The sequence below is a fragment of the Oenanthe melanoleuca genome, chromosome 1A (genome assembly GCF_029582105.1).
Source record: "Oenanthe melanoleuca isolate GR-GAL-2019-014 chromosome 1A, OMel1.0, whole genome shotgun sequence".
Taxonomy (NCBI): domain Eukaryota; kingdom Metazoa; phylum Chordata; class Aves; order Passeriformes; family Muscicapidae; genus Oenanthe; species Oenanthe melanoleuca.
Window position 1 is genome coordinate 62728767 of NC_079334.1, and position 24798 is coordinate 62753564.

Below are 24798 nucleotides of genomic sequence, written 5' to 3' on the forward strand. Positions count from 1 at the left end.
TTGTTCTAGGCCCGTGGAATAAAAGATGCCACTGAAATTATATTTGAAATGTCAAAAGATGAAAGAAAAGATTTCTACAGGACAATAGCTTGGGGTCTGAATCGGCCTCTCTTTGCTGTCTATAGAAGAGTTCTTCGCATGTATGATGACAGAAACCATGTTGGAAAGTATGAAACCCTCTAATGCTGCATGGTTTTATTGGTATGAGTAGGGTCATGTATTTATTCTTGACATGTTCTATGTGAGACAGAAAATTTTAGCCAAACAGACCTAGATCTTGCTAATATGTCACCTCTGCTCAATTCTGATAGATTTTCCTTGACCATAGTTCAATCGATGTGTTCAATTGGTGGTATTCAATGATAGCTTTAAAAAACAAACAAACAACCCAAAACAAAGGTGAATCACAAACAGATTGTGATATGATGAGAGGACTTGGACACAAGCTTGGATCTGCTGAGATGTAACTTTTTCTTGAGCTGTGATCTGAAAATAATTGATCTTCACCCCTTATGCCCTTGCTTGCCATTCTTTAAAGCAGTGATCTGGTGCCATCCAGAAAGAATATTATATTTTAGTTTTGGAAGGTAGTAGAAAATTAAATATATCTTCCCAATGCTGATATACTTTTTTGATGGAAAATCATCTTTATGGTGATGGTGAAGTGGGACATTAAGGAAGAAGCTGTTTATTTGAAAGATGAATGCAGAAAATTCTAATTCTGTTCATAGAGTAAGATCATGTAGAATGAGGAATTTTTCTGACAAATGAGAGGAATCTTATACCAGTTAACGTTTGAAATGCACTAATGTGGAAAATGGCATTTATTCCTCACATTCTTCCAAAGTATTCTGTCACATTGTTTGTTACAGCTGAAATTCCTTAATCTCTTGTTGTAACTAAATGTGTGCTGTGTGGTTGGTAAAATAAAAATATTTATTCTGTATGCTTTCTGTTTAAAATAATATCTTTTTATTTACTTGTTGCTTAGGTATACTCCTGAGGAAATTGAAAAGCTTAAAGAGTAAGTTACCTTATGAACAAAGTCACTCTTCCTTGTTTATATTTAGTAGCTTGATCAATTTTTAATAGTTTCTTTATATGAAATCTCTGAAGAGTTACAGATAAATTTGACTGCTCCAACATTATCCAAATATAGTGGTTTCTATCTAAAGAAGAATGAAACTGCATATGGACTTTTAAATTTTTTTTGTAATGTGTGTTTGGGACTTAACAATATGCAACAAAGTTCTAAAGCAAGGATTCTGTTGTAACTAGGAATGATTCAGATTTTTATAAGCACAGTCAATATTTGTGGTTATGAGAAACAGAAGTTCCTTTTCTTTACGAAATCTGAACAAAGGTTATTCCTAAAGGAAGTGGTAGGTCAAGAGAAAGAGCTCCCCTAGGAAGCATTACAGATAAATTATAAATACAGCTCAAGAAGCCTAATTTTGAGTATGAACCTGATAGATCAAAGAGATGGGGCTGCAGACTTTATCCCCTCCTGCACATTTCTGGGGTTGAGCAGTTGGAAGAAACTGTTGGACTGAAGGAAGGGAGGGAGAATATTGCATTTCATTAATGGATCTGTTTGGATCTATTGAGCTGGTTTGTTCACAAGGTGCCTGTGGTTCCAGATGTGTCAGAATTAGTCATGAATCAACATTTTAAGCAACCTGCTGTCATGAGAAGGAGGAAGATGATTGCTAAAATGATGATGTGATTATGCAGTGTTTTGCTTAATTTAAATTGTAGGATGCCTGGGTTTTCATCAGGCATTATTTAAATTTTTCAAGTGCTCTCTATGCCACCTGAAAATCATTGAGGAACCTGTACAGAATGGAAATCAGCTGTTTATCTAAACATCCATATTGTGTTTAACACACTCATTAAGCCTCACAATCTTCCTGTAAGACAGATATTATGCATTTTATAAGTGTCTTGTGGCTTAGCTGGTCCAAAGGGCTTCTAGAAACACATAGGAAAAAGTAGCAGAAAATATTAATAATAAAGTAGCAAAGTGATTTCCCCATTCTCTCTTTAAGCCTGTAAACTGCACATTCATCCTGTTTTATTAGAGAATATTTGATATTTTGGTAATTTCCTAACTGGATGTGGTGCTAATGAGCACATTTCTCTTTAGGCTGAGAGTGAAGCATGGTAATGATTGGGCCACAATAGGAGCTGCCCTGGGGAGAAGTGCTTCATCTGTAAAGGATCGATGTAGGCTGATGAAGGATACCTGCAACACAGGTGAGGTAAATGCTGGTGTCAGAAATGGATATCCTGGTTAAAATTCTGTCCCCTGTGTTTAATGATTATAAATTTACGCTGTGTGTTTGGTGTCAAGAGAGAGACCAATGCACTTCAGGAGTAAAGTACTGTTTATTTTGTAATGTATTTATTCAAGTATAAAGGAAAATTCAGTCATGTGAGTAATGTCCACTTAATTGTTGAATGGTTAATTCAGTCCAGCTAATACAGTTCAGATAGCTTGGATCAGTTTGCTCAGTATTTGGACAAGTTCTGTGTGGCCTTATTCCTCTGTGAGAGGACGAGAAAAGAGAAATTCAGCAGCAAAACAATGGAATTGTTGATTTGTTAATCGAGAATGGATAGAATATAAATTGTTAGTAATTAAGAACAGTTACATCTTCATGAGTTAATATTTGCATCTGGAATAAGGTGTTGGCCATGGAAATTAAATGTCTGCTGGCATGCTACAGATCAGAACACACTTAAGTTGGAGGACTTCTCTCTCTTTCAGGAAAGTGGACAGAGAAAGAAGAAAAAAGACTGGCAGAAGTAGTGCATGAGCTGACAAGCACAGAGCCAGGTGACATTGTCACCCAAGGTGTGTCGTGGGCTGCTGTGGCAGAACGGGTCGGGACGCGCTCGGAGAAGCAGTGCCGCTCCAAATGGCTCAACTATCTCAACTGGAAACAAAGTGGGGGCACCGAGTGGACCAAGGAGGATGAAATAAACCTGATCTTGAGGTTCGTTATTTGAGTTACTTTTAAAGGTTTGTAATACGTGTTGCTAGCGGGATTCCATTGGGGTCCATTTTGCTGGTTTCCTAGACACTGAAAATTCTAGAACCTTCCAAAAATCACTGCTGTGTTTACAGTTCCCAGAGATTTATTATTGAACGTATTTTTTGTTTTTTGTTTTTTTAGTGAATGTTAGTGTTCGTGAAAGGTGTCAGATTGAAAACCCTGGAGACTGAAGTCTTCTTTATTCCACAGAAAAGGTACAGCACAGGCAGCAAACCGTGCAAGCTTCCCACACGTTGCCCCACCGATGCGCTTTAACCCTTAACTGGAGGGTAGCTCAGTCTCCCTGCCCGTTCAGTCCTTGGCCTCTCTGCTGAGATGACCAACAAGGGTCAAGTGTGGTGGTGGTTTCTGTGATGTGGACATCTTGTCTACAAAGAGCTAAACTGAGACTGCAAATTAATTTCATGTAGGCCAACAAACACTGATTGGATATCAGCATCTCTGACTACATTTGAACTGGCAACCTGGTAGTGACTTTGGAAATCTTTTGCTCTCTCCAGTCCTGCTCCCATTTTACCTGCCTTTAACTCAGGCTTTTTAGCCAGTGGATTTTTATGGTTGGGTGGGAATGAAAAGCCCATCGAGGGAATTAAAGGATTACTTACAAAGTAGTATTAACAAATTTGATATTAAGCCATTTGACATTAAACTCAAAATGAGGAGCCTGATTCCACATTTCAGAATATGCTGGGTATATTTCTTAGTATTTCTGGTTTGTTCTGTCCAAATGTACTTTACTCATCCTACAGGGTTGGTTTTGGTAATTTTTTTTCATTTTTACTTTTTTCTTTCTTTAGCTAGCAAGAGTGCTCTTGCTTTGTTTGTGAAGAGGACTTTTCTTAACTTCCACAAAAATATTTTCACCTCTCTTTCATATGCTCCATGTACAGATAAGGGAAATTCAGAGATTTTTAGTGATTTCAAACAGATTCTGGTAGAGAAGACTGTCCCTTATCTGGAGAGCCCAATCCTGGTGGGATTGACTTATGAGAAAGTGTTTAATGCTGTAGCTAACTTCATCTACTTTGGCTAAGAAGCATCTGAGAGAAGGCAAAAATCCGTGTTAAGGACGGATGGTTGTTACTTAGAAGAAAACAAGTAAATATCATAACATGAAATTAATTAAGTGAATGTTCAGAGTGAATCTCAGGAATATTTCCTGCCTTGGAGATATGTTTGGAGAATGTTTTTTCGAAAAGAAAAGATGCAAATACCACCACTTGGAATGCTTCACGATAATCCGATCTAAGACCTAATGTATAAATAAATAAGGAGAATAATCCTGCATGGCAAGGAGATGGACTGGATCACTTAACAGGTCTAGTCCATCTTCTGTGTTTATGATTCTGCTTGACCTCTGGCAGCGTGGAGCCTTGGAAGCCTGTCGATTCCTGAGCTCTGGTGGGCTGTTCACTAGCATGTGGTTCTGCGCTGTTACTGTGACACGGCCGGACATGTGCCACGCCCCTGCCGCTCTGCAGGGCAGCTTCTGACAGGTCCGTGTTTTCTGTGTCCTGCCAGGATAGCGGAACTTGAAGTTTCTGATGAAAATGACATCAACTGGGATTTACTGGCTGAAGGATGGAGCAGTGTCCGCTCCCCACAGTGGCTTCGGAGTAAATGGTGGACTATTAAAAGACAGATTGCAAACCACAAGGATGTTTCATTCCCTGGTAATGTACTACTTGCACACTTCTCTTCTGAAAGCTCTTTTTACATAAGGCAAAGGAATAAGGCTGCATTTTGTTCTTTGCTTACAGAATTGCTGGCCAAAGAGCACATTGCTCCTTTGCAGGAAGTTACTTGCCCCTTGGATCTGCTGGCTGAATTGCTCCTACAAGCAATCCTTAAGTGTTTCAGTCAAATAGGCCAAGCTGATGTGTACAACTAGACAGACTTTGCCATCCCTTCTTGCTTTGGCTAAAGTGAGAGAATGTATATAAGCAGCTCAGCTGGCAGATCTCAGGTGATGCTGATCTTTGGTATGGGGGGCAGTGACCTCTTCAGGTGGAAGAGGATATGTGTCTGCAGCCTAACTATGGCCTCGGGTTAGATGTGTTGCCTTTATGATGTTACAATGTAATCTCTGTCAGGTGCTGAGCCTTAGCTGTAGACAGAAGGTAGATTACTAAGCTAGCTGCAGTGAGGAGAAGGGGAGGAATCAGGAGTATAAAGCTCTCTCAAATATATTTCATACCATTTTCCCATTTTGGCTTGGAGAAACTAGTGCCTAAGCCAAAGGGGTGTCTGTGACCTTCAGACCTCCCTTTGTCTGACTTGGGGAGAGGAAAAAAATAAGAGTGATTAGTCATGTCATAATTAATGAAAGATGTGATTTAATGCACACTTGTGCTGTGGTTGACAGTGTGGTTATATATTAGTTCTGCCTCGAGACTGCAGCTGGGAGGAGAGCCCCTGTTGCCACACATTAATAGGCAGTTGTTGCATCAAATAATTAGTAAGATAAATGCAGCACTGAATCAACAGACTCTGCACTCCTTTCCCTCACAAAGGGGAGATGTTTAGGCAGTTGGCTGTAATGAATGCTAGAAAAGCTGAGGCCTCAGGTTTTGTAATCTGCTGTTATGTCAGCTGCTTCCCCAGAAGGGCCAAAGCAATCATAGAGAGGAAAGGTGGGTGGTTCTGTTGGAGCAATGGGTCTCCTCATCCACAAGGTGAAGAATTATAATATAACCACTTGGGATTCATTCTCTCTTGGTCCCTATTTTCAGTGACATTTCTATCAAGCTCTTGAACAAATCTGCTTCCCTGTGGTAGAAGACTGGAGGATTTACTTCTGGTAGCAGCATTACACAGCTAGTGATACTGGCACTTGATTGTAGCTTAGAGATATACCGTGCATCGCTTTAGAGAGTTCCAAAATTTGATGGGCTCTGTGTTCTTTTTTTCCATCAAGCATCATGAAATGCCTGGGTTCCATAAAGAAATCTAGTTCACTGTTGTAGTTGGCTATAAATGGTCTATGTATGTGCTAAATTTCTAGTTTCTACATCTCTGGAGATTGCTTAAGTTCCAGATTCTGTAGGATTTTGTTTTTCTCTTCATCTTTGGTAAATCACCAACTGCAGCATTTCAAATGTGCTTCTTCAACCTACTTTAGCATGAGTGTTTTTTCTCTCAGTGCTGATAAAGGGTCTTAAACAGCTCCATGAGAACCAGAAAAACAATCCAGGGCACCAGCTTCCAGAGAACAAATGTGGCAGTGGCTTAGCAAACACTAACTCCAGCTCGGGGGTGCAGCACGTGCAGATCCGGGTGGCTCGCTTGGAGGAGAGCACAGGCAGTGCCCCCAGCCCCATGGCAGCTCTGCAGATCCCAGTGCAGATCACCCATGTCTGTAAGTACTGAAACAAACCACTCACACAGAGCATGAAGCCTGCTTGTGCTAAGTAGTGAAGGAGAAGTGAGCATGTCTTAAGGAGTTGTATTGGTCATGCCAACTTCAGATGAAACATTTCTGTGTTCTGTGTACCTGTTTCTAACTTTGTTAGGCAAATGTAGATACTGCTGTGACATAGTTCCAAGAGGCTACAATTGGAGCATCTGGGCACAGGTGTTGTAGGTGTCTGTGTGAGCACACCAGAGTTTGCCACATAACCTATTCTTTAAAAAGCTTTTGGTGCACAAACCTCTTAATGAAGATAAAATATGTATGTTTATTTCTGAAGTTGTTCTTGGTCACTCTTGTGCAGAACAATGAACGTCATGTACAAGTTCTCCTTTTTAAATTACACAGACTGCTGTCCCTAAGTTCTGATGCAGGGCACTGAAGAGAATGTGTAAGTGTTTTTTTCTAGTCCTTTATTATGCAGGTATTTCTAGGCACAAACAATTGGAAAGCGTTAGCTGCTAAGTCACACCAATATTCAGCCAGTGTTCTGCTAAACTACTGTGTTTTTTTAAGTTGATGTTTCCCATATACTCTTAAGGATGAACTTTGTTCATGGCCATCAATTATCATTGATTACTAGGTCTACTCTGCATGTAGTTCTTAAAAAGTAACTCCAGTCACATGCAGTCTGTTATCTGCACTGTATGTTTTGCACCATTTGTCATTTGTAAATTTTATTAGGAAAATTTGGTGCTTTGATCTTGCTGATTACCAAATTAATTACAGAGTATTCTGAGTTGGAAGGGATGCAGATGGGTCATCGAGTCCTAGCTCTTTAATGAATGGCCTGCACAAGGGGTTGGACCCATAGCCCTGGCATTATTAGCACCCTTCTTTGACCAACTGAGCTGAGTTGATCAGTATACAAACTGACTCTTCAGACTATGCCTGAACAGGCATTTGGCAAACAATATTCTGATTATAATTTTGTAAGGTCAGTCTATCTTAATCTATTTATTAAGTGCTATTTTCATTTTGTGGTTTATTTTCTAATTAGAATGACAGGTGACACCAAGCCAAGAACTTTTGGTCTGTCATAGTATGTCAATATTCTCAGACTGACTGAAATTTGATCTAAGTTGATGGGTTTTGATGAGCAGATCAAAGATGGGCTGGGATCCTGGAACCTTTAATCCTTCCTGAAATGAATCCTGTAATGGTTATTTTGTGACTTCACTTGCCCATGTCTGCCTAACAAGCCTTTTCCCCCATTTTAGTCTGCTTTTCTGAAGAATTTCTGGTTGTGTAATCACAGTGAATTTTATATTGTGTTTCACAATCCCAAGAGAGCTGAACCTAATAGGCACTTTCAGCTGCATTTGGTGGAAGGTTCAGGGTTTCAAAGGGGCAGTTCCTGAGGTTTAATGAGAATTCTGGCTGGGTGACTGAAAGGCCATGCTTTACAGCTCCCTGCTACTCAGTACCAGGAAATCTGCAGCAGGAAACCTTGAACATGCCACTACAACAATAAAAGCTTCAAAAATTGAGCTTTTATCTTCTTAAGAGACCTAAATTACTGTATTTTGCAGCCACAGAGTCTGAGATGGCAAAGTTTCCAGTGCTTGGGTCACTGTTATCATCCTGTGGATCTTTTCCCCTTTTGGTATTTAGGAAATTACTGGAAAGCCCCAGGCAGTTTCAGCTTCCTGGAACTTGTGATTTTTTTTATTTTTTTTTTTAAGAGTAAGTGGAAATCTTAATTATAGTTACAAACTTTTGAGTACAAGTTGTTTGGCCCTGGGGATCTTAGAATACCTGGTACATCAACTGTTTTCAATGCTTTTCTTCTTATCTCCACTTTTAGAATTGGTGGAGCTAATTGTGTAAATAATTACATAGTTGTAGTAAGAATACTTACAACTTTTATACACTGCAGTCATAACATACGAGATAGGCAGATATCCTGGAAAGCATCTGGTCTTTCAGCAGCAGTGGACATACTGTGGAGGGCAGAAAATATTAAAAATACAAAACCAGAAAAAGAGGTCTGTGGGAAACATGACAATATTAAGCCTGACGCTGGTTTAAAACAAGCAGTACATGATCCAAAGGATATCATTACACCAATGAGATCATGTCAGAAACTTTGTCTGCTTTTATCTCTGTGTGCTAAACCCATACTTACTTTCTTTTGCTCTTTTGGATTGTAGCATGCTCTCTTTAAATAGTATTGTATCTTGGGTACCAATTAGAGAACCTTGTCATTAGGATTGCAGCCAATCCTTTTTCCTCTTAGGGGAATTAACAGGACACTGCCATGTATTAATTATAGTATGTTATGCTCTCTGCAGGGCTGAACATTCTGGTTTACATACTTTTCCTTTTTTTTTTTCCCTTCCTTTTGCAGCCTCCACCGAATCCCCTGCTGCTGCTGTTGACTCTGAGACAATAACACTGAACAGTGGAACACTACAGACCTTTGAGATTCTTCCAGTAAGTAACTGGTGTTTGTTACTGTGGTTTTTTCTTTTCAGCCCAGCTACTTTGTAGACTATAAAACTGTGCATTTCAAAGAAAAAAAAAGTAAAGGGAGGTTTTCAAGTAGAAAGAAGAAGAGTACTAAAACTTACTTCTGAAAGTGTAATCTATTAGAGCTGCTGAGTAAACTGTGAATTATAGTTAAATGCTTTAAATTTATTTTAATGCTATGAAGTTTTTCTTTGTGTTTGGATTTTTTCATTGTTGAAATCTGACATAAATGAGACAGAAAAAGCTCCCAGCAAGTAAAGATTGTCTCAGTTCCATTGTTCTGTAATTTATAGCACAGTTTCTCTTCCATCTTAATGCAAAAGTAAGTTGAATTTATTCTTTTTTTACCTGCTGTTGTACAGCATAGTACAGACCTGCTGGGCTCCTGCCCTTAATACTTGCCTTGGTAGCCTAAGGCTACAGATGAGTTTTTTTCTGCTTTTTGAGTGCAGTGCAGCAGTGCAGAAGGGATTGGGTTGGTGTGGTGATTCTCCAGGGGAGTTACAGTTAGGCTGATTCATGTAAATCAAAGTGCTCCAGTATGTCCTGGGCAGTGTGTTTGGGTATTAAACCTGTGTTCTTTTTATAGTCTTTCCACCTGCAGCCAACTGGGACACCAGGTACCTACTTACTGCAGACAAGCTCGAGCCAAGGCCTCCCTTTGACGCTGACCACGAGTCCCACCATGACCCTGGCGGCCGCGGCTGCTCCAGCCTCCCCGGAGCAGATCATCGTGCACGCCTTATCTGTGAGCGTCTGGGCCCTGGGAAGGGCAACATTGTCACACAGGGCCCTGCACAGCATGCTAAACTTGCAAAGCACTTCTTAAGTCATAACAATGTTACTTTGCTTAAAATCCTGAGGACTGAGAGTTTGGGGATTTGCCTATTGCTTTTAAAAAGCAACCTCAGGTTGCTTCAGAACTTAACTTAGTGAGGAAGTTCGGGACAGGATTGTCTCCATTTAGTGGCTTGGTCCCCAGCAAAACCAGATCTTGTTGCTTTGTGATGTTTTCTGTTACTCTCACAAATAGATATTGGTCCACAACATTTGGATAGTAGTGACCAGTATTGTTTTTTGTTAGAGGGAGGGAAGGGGAAGCAAAACTGGAGGTTGAAACACAAAAGTGATGAAAAATTCAGTCGAAAAAACACTGACCTTTTGAATCTACAGTGGTCCTCACCTGAATTGTTGCCTCTTTCATATTATTATGTATTTACTTTGTTTGTGACTTAAAAAGCACATGACAGTCTACATATATTCATTCTACATATTCAGTTTACAAAGTTATCCTTTAGGAACAGGAATGGTCAACAGATGATCTGGGCTGCTGTGCTGTATATATAAACCTCTAAACTACACTTAGCAGTTGGAATCTTTTTGCTTGTATTTGCTTGAAAGATTTGTAGATAGTTACAGGAAAGTCTCTGACCTTTTTTGGGGTTTTGTTTGTCTCTTTTTTGCAAATGCTGCTCACAGCCAGAGCATTTGTTAAACACAAGTGACAACGTCACAGTGCAGTGCCACACGCCGAGTGTCATAATCCGCACCGTTGCTGCTGAAGACATCTCCTCCTCTGTCACCCAGACAGAACTGACTGTGGATTCAGACATTCAGTCAGCTGACCTGACAGATCCTCCAGACACCCTAGGAGCAAATACTTTCCCACATGATATCCATCAGTCCAAGCTGAGTGACGAAGAGCAGTCAGCCTACAATGAAGATGATGCTTCCAAATTTAGCAGCAGGAATAGTAGAGAACTGATGGATGGAGTTATGGTAAGAACAGAGGAGGAGATTGCTGATGCTAGCCTGAAACAGAATGAGGATTCTCAATCTGATTTACCCAGCACTTACGTTACTGAGGTAAGGGAGGGAATGATACTTGATATTTTTCCCATTTCTGCATAGAGAATTATTTCATTGAATCTGTGGCCTTTATGTTAAGCTATTCATCTAAAATATCATTTATATTGGTGCTGAAGGGAGAAAGATGGAGAGAGAGACTATTCATAAGAGCATATAGTGACAGGACAAGGGACAATTCAAACTAAAAGAATGTAGGTTTAGATGAAGTATTAGGAGAAAATTCTTTTCTGTGAGAGTGGTGAGGCACTGGAACAGGTTGCCCAGAGAAGCTGTGGGCTGCTTCATCTGTGGAAGTGTTCAAGGCCAGATTGGATGGGGCTTTGAGCCATCTTCAAGTTTCAATCTTCAAGGAGTCCCTTTCCATCCAAACAATTCTGTGGTTCTGTATCACAGTTCTACTTACTGAGATCCCCTATCCTTGAGCTTTGTTAGTGTGTTGACTATGAAAGTAACAGCATTTAATTTGATACTGAGGCTTATATTTGTGTTCATCTGGACCACTGAACACCTCACTAGCTGTGGAGTTGCTTCACTACTCAGGGTACTTCTGCATGGTGGCAGTGAAAAGCTGGAACATTGGTGGCACTGAACAGTTGCCTTCAGGTGATTCCTGTTTGATTCTGTTGCTTTAAAATGGGCTGTTTAATTGTCCAACACACCTGCATCAATAGATAGATTGAGCAAGGGAGCTGTGCTAGAGTATTTAGGTTTTGCTTTATGAGTCTAATAACATACTTCAAGATGTACCTCAGTTTGAGGACTTCTGTTGAATATACTGCTCCAGTCAAGTATCTGTTAAATGGGAATTTAAAGCATTAAGCTGTTTCTCTCTCTGGCCTCAGATTTATTAATCTCCAACACCTGAAATGCAGAAATGAGTTTTTCCAAACAATTGCAGGTACTTAGATTGTTTATACTAAGTTTCTCAATCTTTCAGTTGCCAGAATTATGAAAATGACTAAGTCACAGAAAATGGAGGTGCTGAAAAGAAGATAACACTCTTTAGTGGATAGAAAATTCCTCTTCCTTTACAGGTTTGATTAGGTTGGAATTTGGGAAAAGATGAGTTAGAGTGAAATACCCTGTTTTTTAGAGCACTGTTCTCCACAGTAGCTGCATTTCTGCTTTGTCAGCCTTGAAAATCCATCATTAAAGTGCTTTGGTTTGGTCTTTGAAGAAGCTTCTAATAGACATATCTATTCTGCTCTTAAAAAAGGGAGAATCTTTGAACATCTCAAGTTTGCTACTACAGAAGTATCTGAATCCTGAGTACATCTGAAGCTAGGGATTATTCTTCCATTTTCCTCTTCTGTGTCATAATTGTAAGATTTTCAACATTTGAGGCAGACCATCAGCTTTCTACTTTTATTTTAAAACTTCAGCTTCTCAAGGTAGAATTAATAAACTTCTAATATTAACCTAGTTCCTAATTTAACTTTGTACAAATTGCTTATGGCTAGCAGAATGTAAAACTAAACTTTTTCTTCTATACAAAAAAGCAAACTGAATTTGTAATTCTAATTTGCCTTACTCTTCAAGTCAGATTCAAGTTTGACGTGTACTTAAATTCTAGGAAATAGTGAACTGTCTGTGAGTAATTCTCAGTGAAAAGTTACTCTAGAAAAACATGCCTAAATTTTGTTGTCTTTAAGTCAGTGTTATTTTTATGAGCTTTGCCAGGATTGTATTGTCACTGTGGGTGGGTAGTGGGAGGCAGGCAGTCATGCTGCAGGGTTTTATTATTTCTGCCTGGGAAAGGTGCCCATTTGCCACAATGGCTTCTTTAGTTTTTCACGCCTCCTCTTCCCAGTTTCAGGCATTGCAGCCCAGTGCTGCTGGTGGGCAGAGCTGTGCTCTGCTGAGAGCTGCTCCTGCAGGTCAGGCACATGGTGCCCCTGTGGATGGGACCTGGTGCAGTTCACTGAGCTGCAGCACAGGTTGTCAGCTCCTCTTCAGCAGCATCAGGAAAGGGGTTTTCAAGCAGCTGCCTTTGCAAAAACACTGGAGTTATGTAGGGAAACAAGTTTTTCTATGAAAAAGCAAGGTGGAGAAACATCAGGATTTTCTTAAACATAGAGGGCTGTAACCTCTCCTCAGCAATTCCTGCTCCCTCTGAAAACAGTGATAAACCCAGGTACCTTCCCTGTGTCAGCAGCAGTTGCTAGCATTCTACATCAGGGATTCCTGAAGTTTGAACAAACCTTACACATGTATCACACAAAAACTGGAATCTGAGTATCTCTGCTGATTCTGGCAGTACTGTGTGAGATGACTTTACACTGCATTTGTGGCACCAGAAGTTTGCTGTGACACTTGAGTCAGCCAGATGTGCTGCTGCCATTCCAGTACCACAGGAGCCAGGGAAGAGGCAGCAGCAATGGCAGGACTGGAATAGAAAGAGGATATTGACAACTTATACCTGGAAGGAATCAGTGTCTTGCTAATATTCTGGTATCATGAGGTTCAGAAAAAAAATTCTGGAGCCAACCTCCAGCCAGTGACAGACCAAGCAAGGCACAGCAAATAAAGTGGCTCTTTTGAGCTCTGTGTTCAGTGTCAGTTAAAACTTGACAACAGGAGTTGTGAAACTTAAGGTAAAGCTGTTGGGTTTGTGGAGCAGGTAAGTGCTACAAAGGGAATGCTTCAGTCTCAGAACATCTAGACAGCAAGTAGTGGAAAAGCCTGATTAGTCCTTTTTACAGATATAATATTTGACTTGCAAGAGAACATTTTATCATCACCTTGCAGTATCTCCCTTCCTCTCCGCCATAGCTCAACAGGGTGAAATTCTTCTCATCTTTTTGGATGCCTGCTCTAAGAAGAAATGTGCCCTGTAAATGCTGAAATAAACTATCTCAGGTGCTGACATTTCAATTTAATGAGATAAAATTAATCCAGAGTGTATTGCTTACTGTGCAGTATGGCTGAGCAATGCAGGTTTTTGTTTATGCCACCAGGAATGCAGTCTCATGGCTTATTCTGTGTTGTGCAGGACCTGGGTTCCCCAACAATAGAAGAACAAGTTGATCAGCCTACAATAGACGATGAGACTGTGCTTATTGTTCCTTCTTCCCATGGTTTTATCCAGGCAACAGATGATATAGATAGTGAATCAGTCTTGCCCTTGACAACTCTTACAGGTATGACACTCCCTTTCCTTAAATCTGTGTATAGAGCTTTTGAGTCTCTGCAGACAACACTTGATGGATCCTTGCTTTCTCTTATATAATTTTACATATCAGTGCTATGAACCTTCAAGTAAGCTAACAAATCCTCCTCCCCAGAGGAAGGCTTTCCCTGTGGAGCCATCAGAAGGTCAGCACTGATAGTGTAGTACCTGATAGATGCAAACACGAGTCACACTGTTGTGTCCATATCCATCCATATTGGTCATCATTTACCTTATCAAAAGATACTCAAAACCCACCTGGATGTGATCCTGTGCAACGTGCTCTAGCTGAACCATCTTTAGCAAAAGAGTAGGACTAGAGGATCTCCAGAGGTCCCTTCCAAGCTCAGCTGTTCTCTGATCCTGTGAAACTAGAAATTATAAACTGCCTAGTTTGAGCAACTGCCTGTAATTGGTTAGAATTCCAGGTTACATTTCCATCTCCTGAGTTTGTATTTTATATCTTCTTATAATGGCAGAGCAATAGTTCTAATGCTTTTTGTCCCTTGACAGATCCTATCCTACAACATCATGGAGATGGGTCACACATTATTGGCTCATCGCTGGGCAGTCCTGACTCAGAAGATTCAAAGGATGTTGAGGATTTAGTGAGCTGTCACTGAGAAGCAGCAATGGTGTCCATTTTCTATTGACCATGTTTGCATTGTGAAATTAGTTACAACCCTGTGCCACATTTCCAAAGAAAGCAGTCACAGTCTGTCTGTTTGAACAGAAGCTTCCAGTGTGAGATGACTGCAGTGCACTTTCTCTGCTTAGTGTTTCTCTCACCCAGGAGGGAGGACTGAGCTGCCAGCCAAGGCCTGAGGTGCCACATCTCACTGGGGTGTTGCAGTGTTCTGAAGAGCTTCTGTTGCAGTGCTCACAGTGCTTGGATCCATCCAGTCAGTTCTCGTCTGACTTGCTGCTGATGTGCTGAGCTGCACACATGGAAAGCTGGACAGAAGTCAAAGATTGTGGACTGTAGCCTCTTAGTGCCGCAGCAAGTGTAAGTTTGCACAGGTTTCATGAAGAATGGGTGAGGATTTTTGCACTTACTGACTCTTGTAATACATGGAGAAGGAGACTGTTACATTTCAGGAGGAGTGAGTTCCATCAAAGACTTCAGGGAGCATGGGCAGCATCGTGAAGCAGTGGTGTGTATTCCCATCTCACCTGACTTGTTGGTATGTCTGTGGCATAGGAAGAAGGCAGAAGCTTTTGGGACTTGCCTGTTCCTGAGGAGTCCATTGCTGGCAATGGACAGAGCTCTGACAGATCACTTGTGGAAAATCTTTTCTTGATTTTTTTTTTTTTTCCCTCTCATCACTACAGCAAGCTGAATAAAAAGGGAAGGGCTATGAGAAAGGGAAGCTACTGGGACCCACCAGCCTGCCCCGGCAAGCTTGGAATTTCTTGGAGGTTGTTGTGAGTAGGCTGGAACTTTTGTCTCTGTCACTGTTTACCTAACACTACCAGCCACCTTTCCAGATGCGATTTCTGCAGCAAGTTAGTAAATGAGGAGTGGTGTGAAGGTGGCAAAGTCTTGGAGGAGTAGCTCTGTGAGAGTCTGGATATAGGGCCCCGAGGCAAAGGAGGCCAATTAATTCCTGCATTGTTTGAAACAGACACTAGGCTGAACAGCAGCCTGTTAGCTAGGAATCAAGAGAAAAAGCTATAGAAACTAAAGACTTGTATAAATTATTTTATTTATTTCTGTAATTAGCTCTTCATAATCAAGAGTTGGTCTTTTTCAGTCTGTGGTTTTGTTAATGTGAAAAATAAGTTGTAGTTTTAAATGGTTGCCTAGGGAACAGAAATAATTGTATATTCAGTTTCAACAAAATAAAGAGTATTTGTCTTACTTGACTGTAAGATGCCATTTATTTATACTGCCACAGATCCTTTCAGTGCTGCAGTTTATTTGTACAGTAATAAAAAAAGTGCAGTTTTTTCCAAAATGAAAAAGCTTGTGCCATTCTGAAACATCAGTACAACTGGAATGTTCATTAAGCGCAACAGTAGCTCTTCAAAAAAAAGCAGAATGTCACGTCTTATGGCAATAATTCTCCCCAACAAGAGGGACATTACATATACATTTACATGAAAATCATGTACTGATTTATCCTTGCACAACCCATTTCTTTCCTCTCAGGCTGATGGTTCTCACTTAAATGTCTCGAGTAGAGCTGAGAGCTGAGCTGGAAGCAGTCTGACACAGTAGCATCATTGCTGGGTATTCCCAGTGTCCTTCATTTACCCACTTCATGGAAGTACAGGTTGGCACATATACATAACATGACAATAGAAAACAATATGTAGTAAATTAGGTTTCTAAATTTGGGTTCCAGGTCTCCTTGTCGATACCAGTAGATCTAGAAGAGAAAATGAGTTTGTGTTATTTCAAAAACCAGGTATTCTGAGGAAACTTTCTTTGGTAACTGAATTGGCAACTTGCAGGTTTAGTTTTGGGGTGATGTTTTTTTTTTTCTTCCTGTAAAACAATCCAGCTTCTTGTGGCCAAAGGACTGTGTGTGTGTCTTTGTGAAACTGGCCCTGAGGCCATGTGCTGTCTGGTCAGCTTTGCTGAGAGGAAGGGAGAGTAGGTGGCTTAGCTGGGGGTGTTTTAACTCTCAAAGCTGGCTATATCCTGGTGGATGAGGACAAACATCAGCTTTGCACTAATACAGTCTATTCTGGGAGAGTTGTGGGTACCAGCTGTAGGATCAAAACTGGGACTGACCAGGCAATGCAGAGCAACTTCCCAGCATAGCCAGCAGTGACAGGTTCAGGGCTGTTCCAGCTCACAGCTGGAGGAAGGAGAATGCTCTGAGTCTGAAGAGCTACAGCAGAAGAAGGAGCCACCAATCTTCCTGCCCATGGTCTTTGACAGCCCCTTCCAACCCAAACCATCCTGTGATCCAGACCTGCCAGGTCCCTTTGCTAGTGCTTGGGACCAACTCCTTGGAATTTTGCAGTTGTTGAGTAGAGGAACATCTTCCACTTGCTGTAGCTTCCTACCCCTGTAACTCATCCTGTGTTTGAAAGGTCACTGACTAATGCAAATGCATGGCTGATCCCATTTCAAGTGTTCTGCAGCACAGTCCATCTCTGCATTCCCATTTCAGTGCTCTGCTCCCTGGTTTCCTACTCTCTGTCTCCACTGGCAGCTATGGGTGGCAGTGCCAGAGGTGACAAGTCTTGCACCACAGCTGGGCTGCAGGAGTTGGCTCAGCTCACACACTTCCTCTGCAGTAAATACAAAAGTCATTGCCACTCCCTCATTGTCAGCCTGTGTTACAGAGGCAGGAAAGCTTTTCTAGGAGAGTGTCAAAAAGAAGGCAGCACCACGGAAAGCAGATTTTATCAGAGCACGGCAAACATGGCGGTACTTACAAGAATGCCAGCAGAAATGCAACACAAGGAGATGCAGAAAGCAAAAAATACATTCACAGGTTTTGGAGGTAGTTGTGGGAAGACAAAAGCACTGATTAGAGTGACCTGTGTGGAGGAAAACAAAGATGAGGGTTTCACTCTGGCCAGAGCTGCAGTGAGAAGAGACTCAGCCCAAGGGCTGGAGCAGCACAGAGCTCACATCCTGATCTGCACACCCCTCCCTGGCCTCTGACTCCCACCCCTGAGGCACTGAAGGAAAATGTGCAAGTCTGGAGGAAAACTGCTTTGATAGAGCTGCACACTGAGAGGAGAAACAATAAAAACTGCCATGCTGGCTTATTGCCAGAAACCACCCTCCAAGTAGCCAGGAAGCCATCAGGCCTGGGGGTGCACACTGCCCATGTAGGAGCATCCCTTCAGCCAGTGTTCCACCAGCTGGCACCTCACCTGTCCCCACAGCCTCCCTGCACCTCAGCTCTCCAGCAATCCCCCGTGGAACACACAACTGATGCCTCTAGTCGGGTTTGTCTTTAAAACTTGGGGAAAGCACGGCTCAACACCAAGGGATGAACTTTGGAAAGACTCATATAACCATAAATAGAGCCATAAATCATAAATAGAAGGAAATAGAAGCAAACACGCTCTCCTGGCACATAAATGCTTTGTTGTCTCACCCAGCCTCATGTTCAGCCAGGATGGACAAACCAGAAAACTTAAAGGAGTTTATTGCAGCTCTTAAAGAAAGGTATTCCCCTTCTGTTGACAGAGTTTCAAAAGACAGATACGTCCCAAAATGACTGCCTGCCCTAAATCAAAGACTCTTTGGTCGTTGGAAGTCTCACCACCCATTTTTGGGGAGGAATTCTGGTTTTCTCCCTGTCACTTAAAGACGCAACATGGGCTGGGATGGGAGATACTTACTACAAGCAGCAAGGTTGTTAAGCCACCAACAACTAGATTGATGATTCTGTCCTAAAGAAAAGAGAAGAGTGTTATGTGTACCTAAAAAAACCAACAACAAAAAGCCCCCCAAACCATATAAAACAGAGCATTAACCAACAGCACTGAGATCAGCCAGGATCCATTATCCCCAGCACACCATCAAGGCTCCCTGCACAGCTCTGCCACACAGGAAGGTTTCCCTCTCTCCACAGACCCCAGGGAGGCTGTACTGGTCAAGGCCTCATGCAGATTTGCTCATTTGCAAATGGCTTCTGCGTTATGTCCAAATTTATTACAGTTGTGCAAATTATATTTAATTTTTTTCTTTTTTTAAGTGGGAGTGCACAGATGGAGTTTGTTAGAAAAAGCTTTTTTTAGCCTCACTGCCTGAGAATTAATAGACTGATAGAGTTTTAGGTGGGAATTTGTGGGCTACTGGCGAGGAGCTGAAGCATTGCCCACACCCCAAATGCTCCACCCTAACACCAGCAGATCCAAAGATGCCACACAGATGCTGTGCTTGGACAGACAGATATACCCCCCACACTCCTTTCTGCTGCTCCTGATCAGTATAAAACAACTGGGAGGACACAACCTTTGTGCAGCTGGGAAGACAGATCCCTCAGTGACAGCAGTCCCATCCCAGTGGCATCAGGGCTGTGGCACTGGGCTGTGTGACCACGGGCTCAGAGGAGCACCCACGGCAGGACCCTGTACTGATGAACCTTCTGGAGTAAAAAACAAAGGGAAAGGAGAGTAGTCCAATCCCTGCCAGCACACTGCCTTCTCCCTGGTGCTGCTCTGAGTATAATCATGTATTGCCACAGTCAGACAGGGCTGCACACCCAGATAGCTGACAACTCAAAGGCTAAAAGAACAGCTACAGCAGAAAAAATGAGCAGAGAGAAAACACCTCAGACTTCAATTAACTATACTGAGTCATTAAGTAGGTATGGTGAAAAGAAAGTGAGAAAAGAGTTTGAGCAGTGAAAGCATGTTGCCCAAGACATCCCAGACAGCAGGCAAGGCAACACGGGCTTCCCTCCACCTGCTCTTGCACCCTTCTTCCTTTCCTAGAATTTAGATTTGTAGAGGGAGAAGTCCATGTCATGAAGAAATAACACATGACAGCAGCAGGGCACTAGAAGAAAGCAAAGAGGAGGCAGAGAGCAGCAAATCATGCTTTTGTGGGACACCATCAGCCCTGACCTGAGGCTTTGTGGAGCTCACATTAAAGTGGCTCAGGAACAGGTGGATGCTGTGCCCTGGTTGTGCTCATCCCCAAGGGATAGAGCCACAACAAGCAGACTCTGAAACCTCTTCTATTAGTCCCTGACCCCTCTTTGTAAAACAAAACCACTGATGCTCCTGTAGCAGCCATGGAGAATTTCTCTCACACTTTCAGTGTGGGAGAGAGCATCCCCAGCACAGGGACCTCTCATCTCACATTGCTGACTGATGGACTGTCACTTCCCAGGGACAGCTGGATCAGGTATGGATGCTGGCAGTGGAGCACGTGGTGTCCAGTCCCTGTGGCCAAGGCATCCCCTTCCCTGTGCTTAAACCTGCAGTCACTGAAATTTCCCAAATGCACTGCTGACAGAAGAAGGTATTTCAGGATGCAGGGATTAGAGACACTGATCCTGAAATCCCAGGCTTGGCAAAGCAGTGAGAGGTTGTATTCCCCAGTGCCCGCTGACACTTCAGCCCCAGGCAGCTTAGCACAGCAAAAAGGTTAAAAATACACAAGCAGAGGCCAAGACGGCTAAAGGGATTGGGGATGACAGAGCCTTTCACCTCCACACTGTGTCCCAGTGCACAGCCCAGCCCAGGCAGACACTCCTGGGCACACAGACACTCGAGGGCACACTGGGCACACAGAAACTCCTGTGCTGAGCCTTGTGTCCTACACCTCACCCAGCTGGCACAGCCAGCTCTTAAAACCAGCACAGATGATCCAGGAAGGACTTTTCTCCAGCATCACTATGTACTGTAATATCTGCTAGAGTAAAAAGACAAAAAACCCCAGCAGGCACACCAAAACAGAGAGCCTGCAGCTGCTTGAGGTCACCTGGACCAGCACAGGGTACTGGCACAGACACACCAACTTCTGATACAGCCCAGCACTGCCTCCATGGGGGTCCCCATTCAGCCAGACAGCTGCCAAGACGTGGTGAGCTATTGGCCAGACAGGAGATGAATTCCATGTCTTGCTGTTGCACAAGATGCATTTTGAAACAGGAGGGTTTCTGCCCTCTCCTCCTACTCTGGGGAGGGTGTTACAGGGGCTGGAGGCATCAGACTTTTCCCAGTGAGCCTCTGCAGTGCAGAGGTCTCCCTCCATCTGCCTCTGAGGAAGGGACATAAGGTCAGAAAGTGTCAATCCTTACAAAGCAGGAGGGCACAATCAAGGATTCTTTAGGATCTGGGTCAAGGTTCTTGGAGCAGCAGGGAAACTGAGGCCAGGCTGAGACTATTATCTGCACTCCCTTCACAGGCTTTGACAGAGTGGCAGCTTCACTCTTTGCCCCATTCCAGCTCGGCACCTTCAATCCTTGAATCCTCCAAGTCAGCATCATGTGGGCTGAGCCCACAGGGAGCCCAGCAGGGGCTTGGCCAGGACAAGGGAATGGGCAGGTCCCCTGGGGCGTGGGTACCTGGTGCCATCTCTGCAGGAGTGACGGAAGGGCCATTTTTAAGCCTTACATCAGCAAGTCCAGATGGTCAGCAGCCATTGCAGCCCGCTGCAGCCGTAGGGGATACCTGAATGCAGTGCCAGAGCCGACCTGGTGGAACTGCAGCCAATTCAGGCTGTGCTCAGGGCCATGCTGGCCACCCACCCACTGCAAGACGTGGGGACTTCCTGGTGTGTCCTCAACAGCTCATCATTCCCATCCCCAGCTGCTCAGCCTCTCTATTGCTTTGTGCTTCCAACCCACAATAATTAACTCCCACCCACACAAATGCTCCCACCACGGAGGAACCCAACTTTCAACTTCTTTCCTGACAAGTGCTGCACCTGTGACTCTGTGTCCCCTCTTTGCCACCGTACAGCTGTGCCTTTGCATTGTCTCATACCCATCCACTGCCAGTGCTGCATCCCTGGAAACCACAGCTGAATCCACAGCGCCTGGCATTCATCAGCACCGCGCCGTTGCACTCCCTCTTCCCTTTGGTGCTTCTTTCTTTGGTGCCATCTTGCCCTACTCCCTGCTCAGCAGTGGCACGGGAGGATGAGCTTGGCAGGGGCAGCTGGACCACGGCAGGGCAAGGAGAGGATTCTGCTGCCCAGCTCTGCCATCCCCACGGAGTGGCTTTACCCTCAAAGTCACCAGCTTGGAGACCAGGAGGATACAAGAAGGCAGGAAGAGGGAATCCCCACCTCTACATCCATTTCCAATTGCTGGCAAGGGTGGGAGATCCCTAATTTTGGGTGCAGGGCTTTCTGGGGCACAAGCAGTGCCCCAGCCCGAGCAGAGGATCCCGGTTTGCCAGAATCAGCCATCACTTGCACAGACCCAAAAGCAGAGCAGGGGCGCGGGCAGACGCACTTCTCCCGGCAGACCTGCTCCCATTTAAAGGCAAAGTTTAGCTTTTCCATTTCTGACACAGAACATTCCAGCTCGGGACTTCACCAGCGTCCGTTTCCAAGCAACCCCAGTGAATCGGGGAGGAAAGGACCCCTGGGCAGCACAGTGATCCCTTGTCTGTCGGACACGGGTACAGCAGAGACACCATTGGCTGCTGCTCGCCCATATGACAGGCTCAAAGAGCCACAGGAGACAGGCAGGGGATGAAGTGCAGGACGCTGGATCCCCGTTAGAGCCCAGGAACTGAAATTAGCATCCCACGTTTACTATTTACCTCTCTCCTTTGAGTGGCTGGAAAAGAAGCAGGGATCAGGGATCGAAGGCTTAACCTGGGCTGAAAAGTTTGGGGGTTACCTGCCAGGACTGCCTGCCTGCTCCGATGGCACATCCCAGTCCCCAGAAGTGCCCATCGCTGGGAGCTTCCCAAAATCCCTGCCCAAGGACCGTCCAACAGGACCCGAGTGCAGGGCACTGCTCCGACGAAGGTACCCTCTTCCCCAGTGCTCCCCATGAGCACCAGCAACCGCTAGTGGGGGATACCTGTCCCCCCTCAGTTCATCCTCTGGGGGTCCTGCCTGTCCTCCTATGCCAACTCATTCCATATTTCCCCGAAAATCCGGTCGGTATCACTTTGTTTCATTAAACATTTTAATTATACCAGCAATTCCGAGTTCTTGCAGGGAGGGAGGAAATGGATTTGATACACTTGTGAATAGGCACCCCCCAAACACACACGAGCTGTGTAACCCCTGCTAATGGGACAACCCCAAGTCCCAGAGCCATGATGTGACAGCTCCAGGTACCGTGGTTCCCGAGGGATTCCCAGGAGCCCCCTCCCCAGCAGAGCCCCCGCAGCAGCGCCGGGAGCCCAGCGGCTTACGGGGACTGACACCTGAGGAGCCGCCAAGGAGCCACCGCCGGCTCCTCCAGCCCGGGAGAAAACCAGCTCCCAGGAGGGCACCAAACGCGGCCCCCCAACCCCATCCCAACCCCATCCCATCCCCAGCAAAGACCCCCAAAGCGGGTGAGAGGCAGCCCGGGCTGTGCAGCCCCAGGGCACACCCGGATGGGACACAGCGGCTTTGGGACACCCTGCCCGTGCCCAAACCCCCTCCCAGCCCCACTCCGAGGGCCCCCCGAGCTTGGGACCCCGAGCCCCAAGTTCCCGATAGAGTTTCGGGGGGGATGTTGGTTTAGGGGGGATTATTTGAAAGTTGATTTCCTTGGGGGAAATGGCAGGGGGGAATGTTTTGAGAGTTTTTTATTTGGGGAGGGGGTCTTGGTGGGAGGGGTAGTTTTGCGGATATAGTTTGCTTTTTTAAAAATTCGGGGCGGTGTTCGTTTGGGGTGGTTTTGACGGATTATTTTTGGTTTGGGGCACTAATCGGGAGATGTTTGTTTTGGTTTTATTTTAGCGGTTTTATAATTACGCCAATTTGAAGCTTTTCTTTCTGGGGGACTTCTTTTATATTTTCCCATTGGAGTGCAGCCTTTCTGATTTTCGATGCCGTTTTTGAGGGGGAGTGAGGATTCGTTCTTATTTCATAGGGATTTTTAAATCTGTTGGCAGGATTCGGGCAGGTTCCTCGCTCGGGCCGGCCGCTCGGCTGCTGCGGCGCTCCGTGCCGAGCCCGGGGACAGGGGGTGGGGAGCCGCCGCTCTCCGGGGTGCCCGGGGAGGAGGCTCCTCATTGCCGGGGGGCATTTACTCGGGCAGGTGCGGAGTGGGGGCACTACGGGACTTTGTGCTGCGTTTCCCCCGCTGCGGTTCGCTTCGGCGGGGGGCTGTTCCGGGGAGGGGGGTGCCGGGGGCGGCAGTGGCGAGGCGGAGCGCTGTCCCTTACCCTGGCCGAGGTCTCCCCGAAGAGCGGCCGGTTGTCCGCGCCGCCGGTGCCGTACCCGCGGGCGGGGAATCCCTCCATGGCGCGGGGGCGCTGCGCCGGCGGCCGCGGGGGGGCGCCCGCTCATGCTGCGCCTCCCCCCCCGCGCCGCCCGCCCCTGCGCGCCCGCTGCGCTGCGCGCCCGCGCTGCCGCCCCGCCCCGGGAGCGCCGGGAGCGGAGCGGGAGCACCGGCGACACCGGGCACCCCGGGAGCGCCGGGAGCGGAGCGGGAGCACCGGCAACACCGGGCACCCCGGGAGCGGCCCCGGGAGCACCGGCAACACCGGGCACCCCGGGAGCGGCCCCGGGAGCACCGGCAACACCGGGCACCCCGGGAGCGGAGCGGGAGCACCGGCAACACCGGGCACCCCGGGAGCGGCCCCGGGAGCGGCCCCGCGGGACCTGCGCGGGTGCGGAGCCGCCAGCCCGGCCTGCGCGGGGAGGGGCGGGGCCCGCGCGCTGCCGCTGACCGCGCCTTATTGTTGCTCAACAAAGTTGCGGTATTTGGGCAAATCTCATTAGGGATGATGATATGGCAGCTCGGAGAAAAGGAGCTTGATTTGGTTTTGATTTGGTTTTGATTCGATTTGACTTTTCTTATTATAGGTTTTATTTTATTATTCTTTTTCTTTTATTTTGTTTTCCTTTATTGTGTTTTACTCTCATAGAGTCACAGAAGCAGAATATCCTGAGTTGGAAGGGACCCACAAGTAATATCAGTGCAGCTCCTGGCCCTGCACAGGGCACCCTACAGACCTCACCTGTGCCTGAGAGCCGTGTCCAGGCCCTTCTGAGCTCTGTCAGACTCAGTGCTGTGAACAGAGCCTGCTCCAGTGCCCAGCCACCCTCTGGCTGTAAAACCTCCTGACATCCAACCTAACCTTTATTTAGTAGCTGTTGTATTTTACTTATTTTGTAATTTATTTTATTTTTACTTTATTCTATTTTACTTTGTTTTTTGGAGGAGCTCCCTTTCCCTTTCCCTTTCCCTTTCCCTTTCCCTTTCCCTTTCCCT

The 24798-nt window shown here is 45.0% G+C and overlaps 2 protein-coding genes across 6 annotated transcripts in view; one reads left to right on the top strand and one right to left on the bottom strand.

The window, feature by feature from the left end:
* Positions 1–15839, top strand: part of DMTF1 (cyclin D binding myb like transcription factor 1) — a 28576-nt gene extending 12737 nt beyond the window's left edge. For 4 of the 5 annotated variants that reach the window (XM_056482115.1, XM_056482113.1, XM_056482116.1 and 1 more), the window contains 11 exons: positions 10–167; positions 992–1024; positions 2147–2256; positions 2771–2999; positions 4581–4732; positions 6202–6417; positions 8819–8904; positions 9530–9688; positions 10420–10806; positions 13802–13949; positions 14492–15839. In XM_056482115.1, coding sequence (XP_056338090.1) covers positions 10–167; positions 992–1024; positions 2147–2256; positions 2771–2999; positions 4581–4732; positions 6202–6417; positions 8819–8904; positions 9530–9688; positions 10420–10806; positions 13802–13949; positions 14492–14601 — 1788 coding nt within the window. In that variant the 3' untranslated portion in view covers positions 14602–15839. The remainder of the gene's footprint in view (positions 1–9; positions 168–991; positions 1025–2146; positions 2257–2770; positions 3000–4580; positions 4733–6201; positions 6418–8818; positions 8905–9529; positions 9689–10419; positions 10807–13801; positions 13950–14491) is intronic. The other variant, XM_056482117.1, reaches the window with a different exon arrangement.
* Position 15840: 1 nt separating this feature from the next.
* Positions 15841–23882, bottom strand: TMEM243 (transmembrane protein 243). Its single transcript, XM_056482128.1, has 4 exons — positions 23747–23882; positions 18293–18343; positions 17372–17476; positions 15841–16350 (listed from the first exon to the last, which is right to left on the bottom strand). The coding sequence occupies exons 1-4, from the start codon at positions 23822–23824 to the stop codon at positions 16228–16230; spliced, it is 357 nt and encodes a 118-aa protein (XP_056338103.1). The 5' UTR covers positions 23825–23882; the 3' UTR covers positions 15841–16227.
* Positions 23883–24798: the final 916 nt, after the last annotated feature.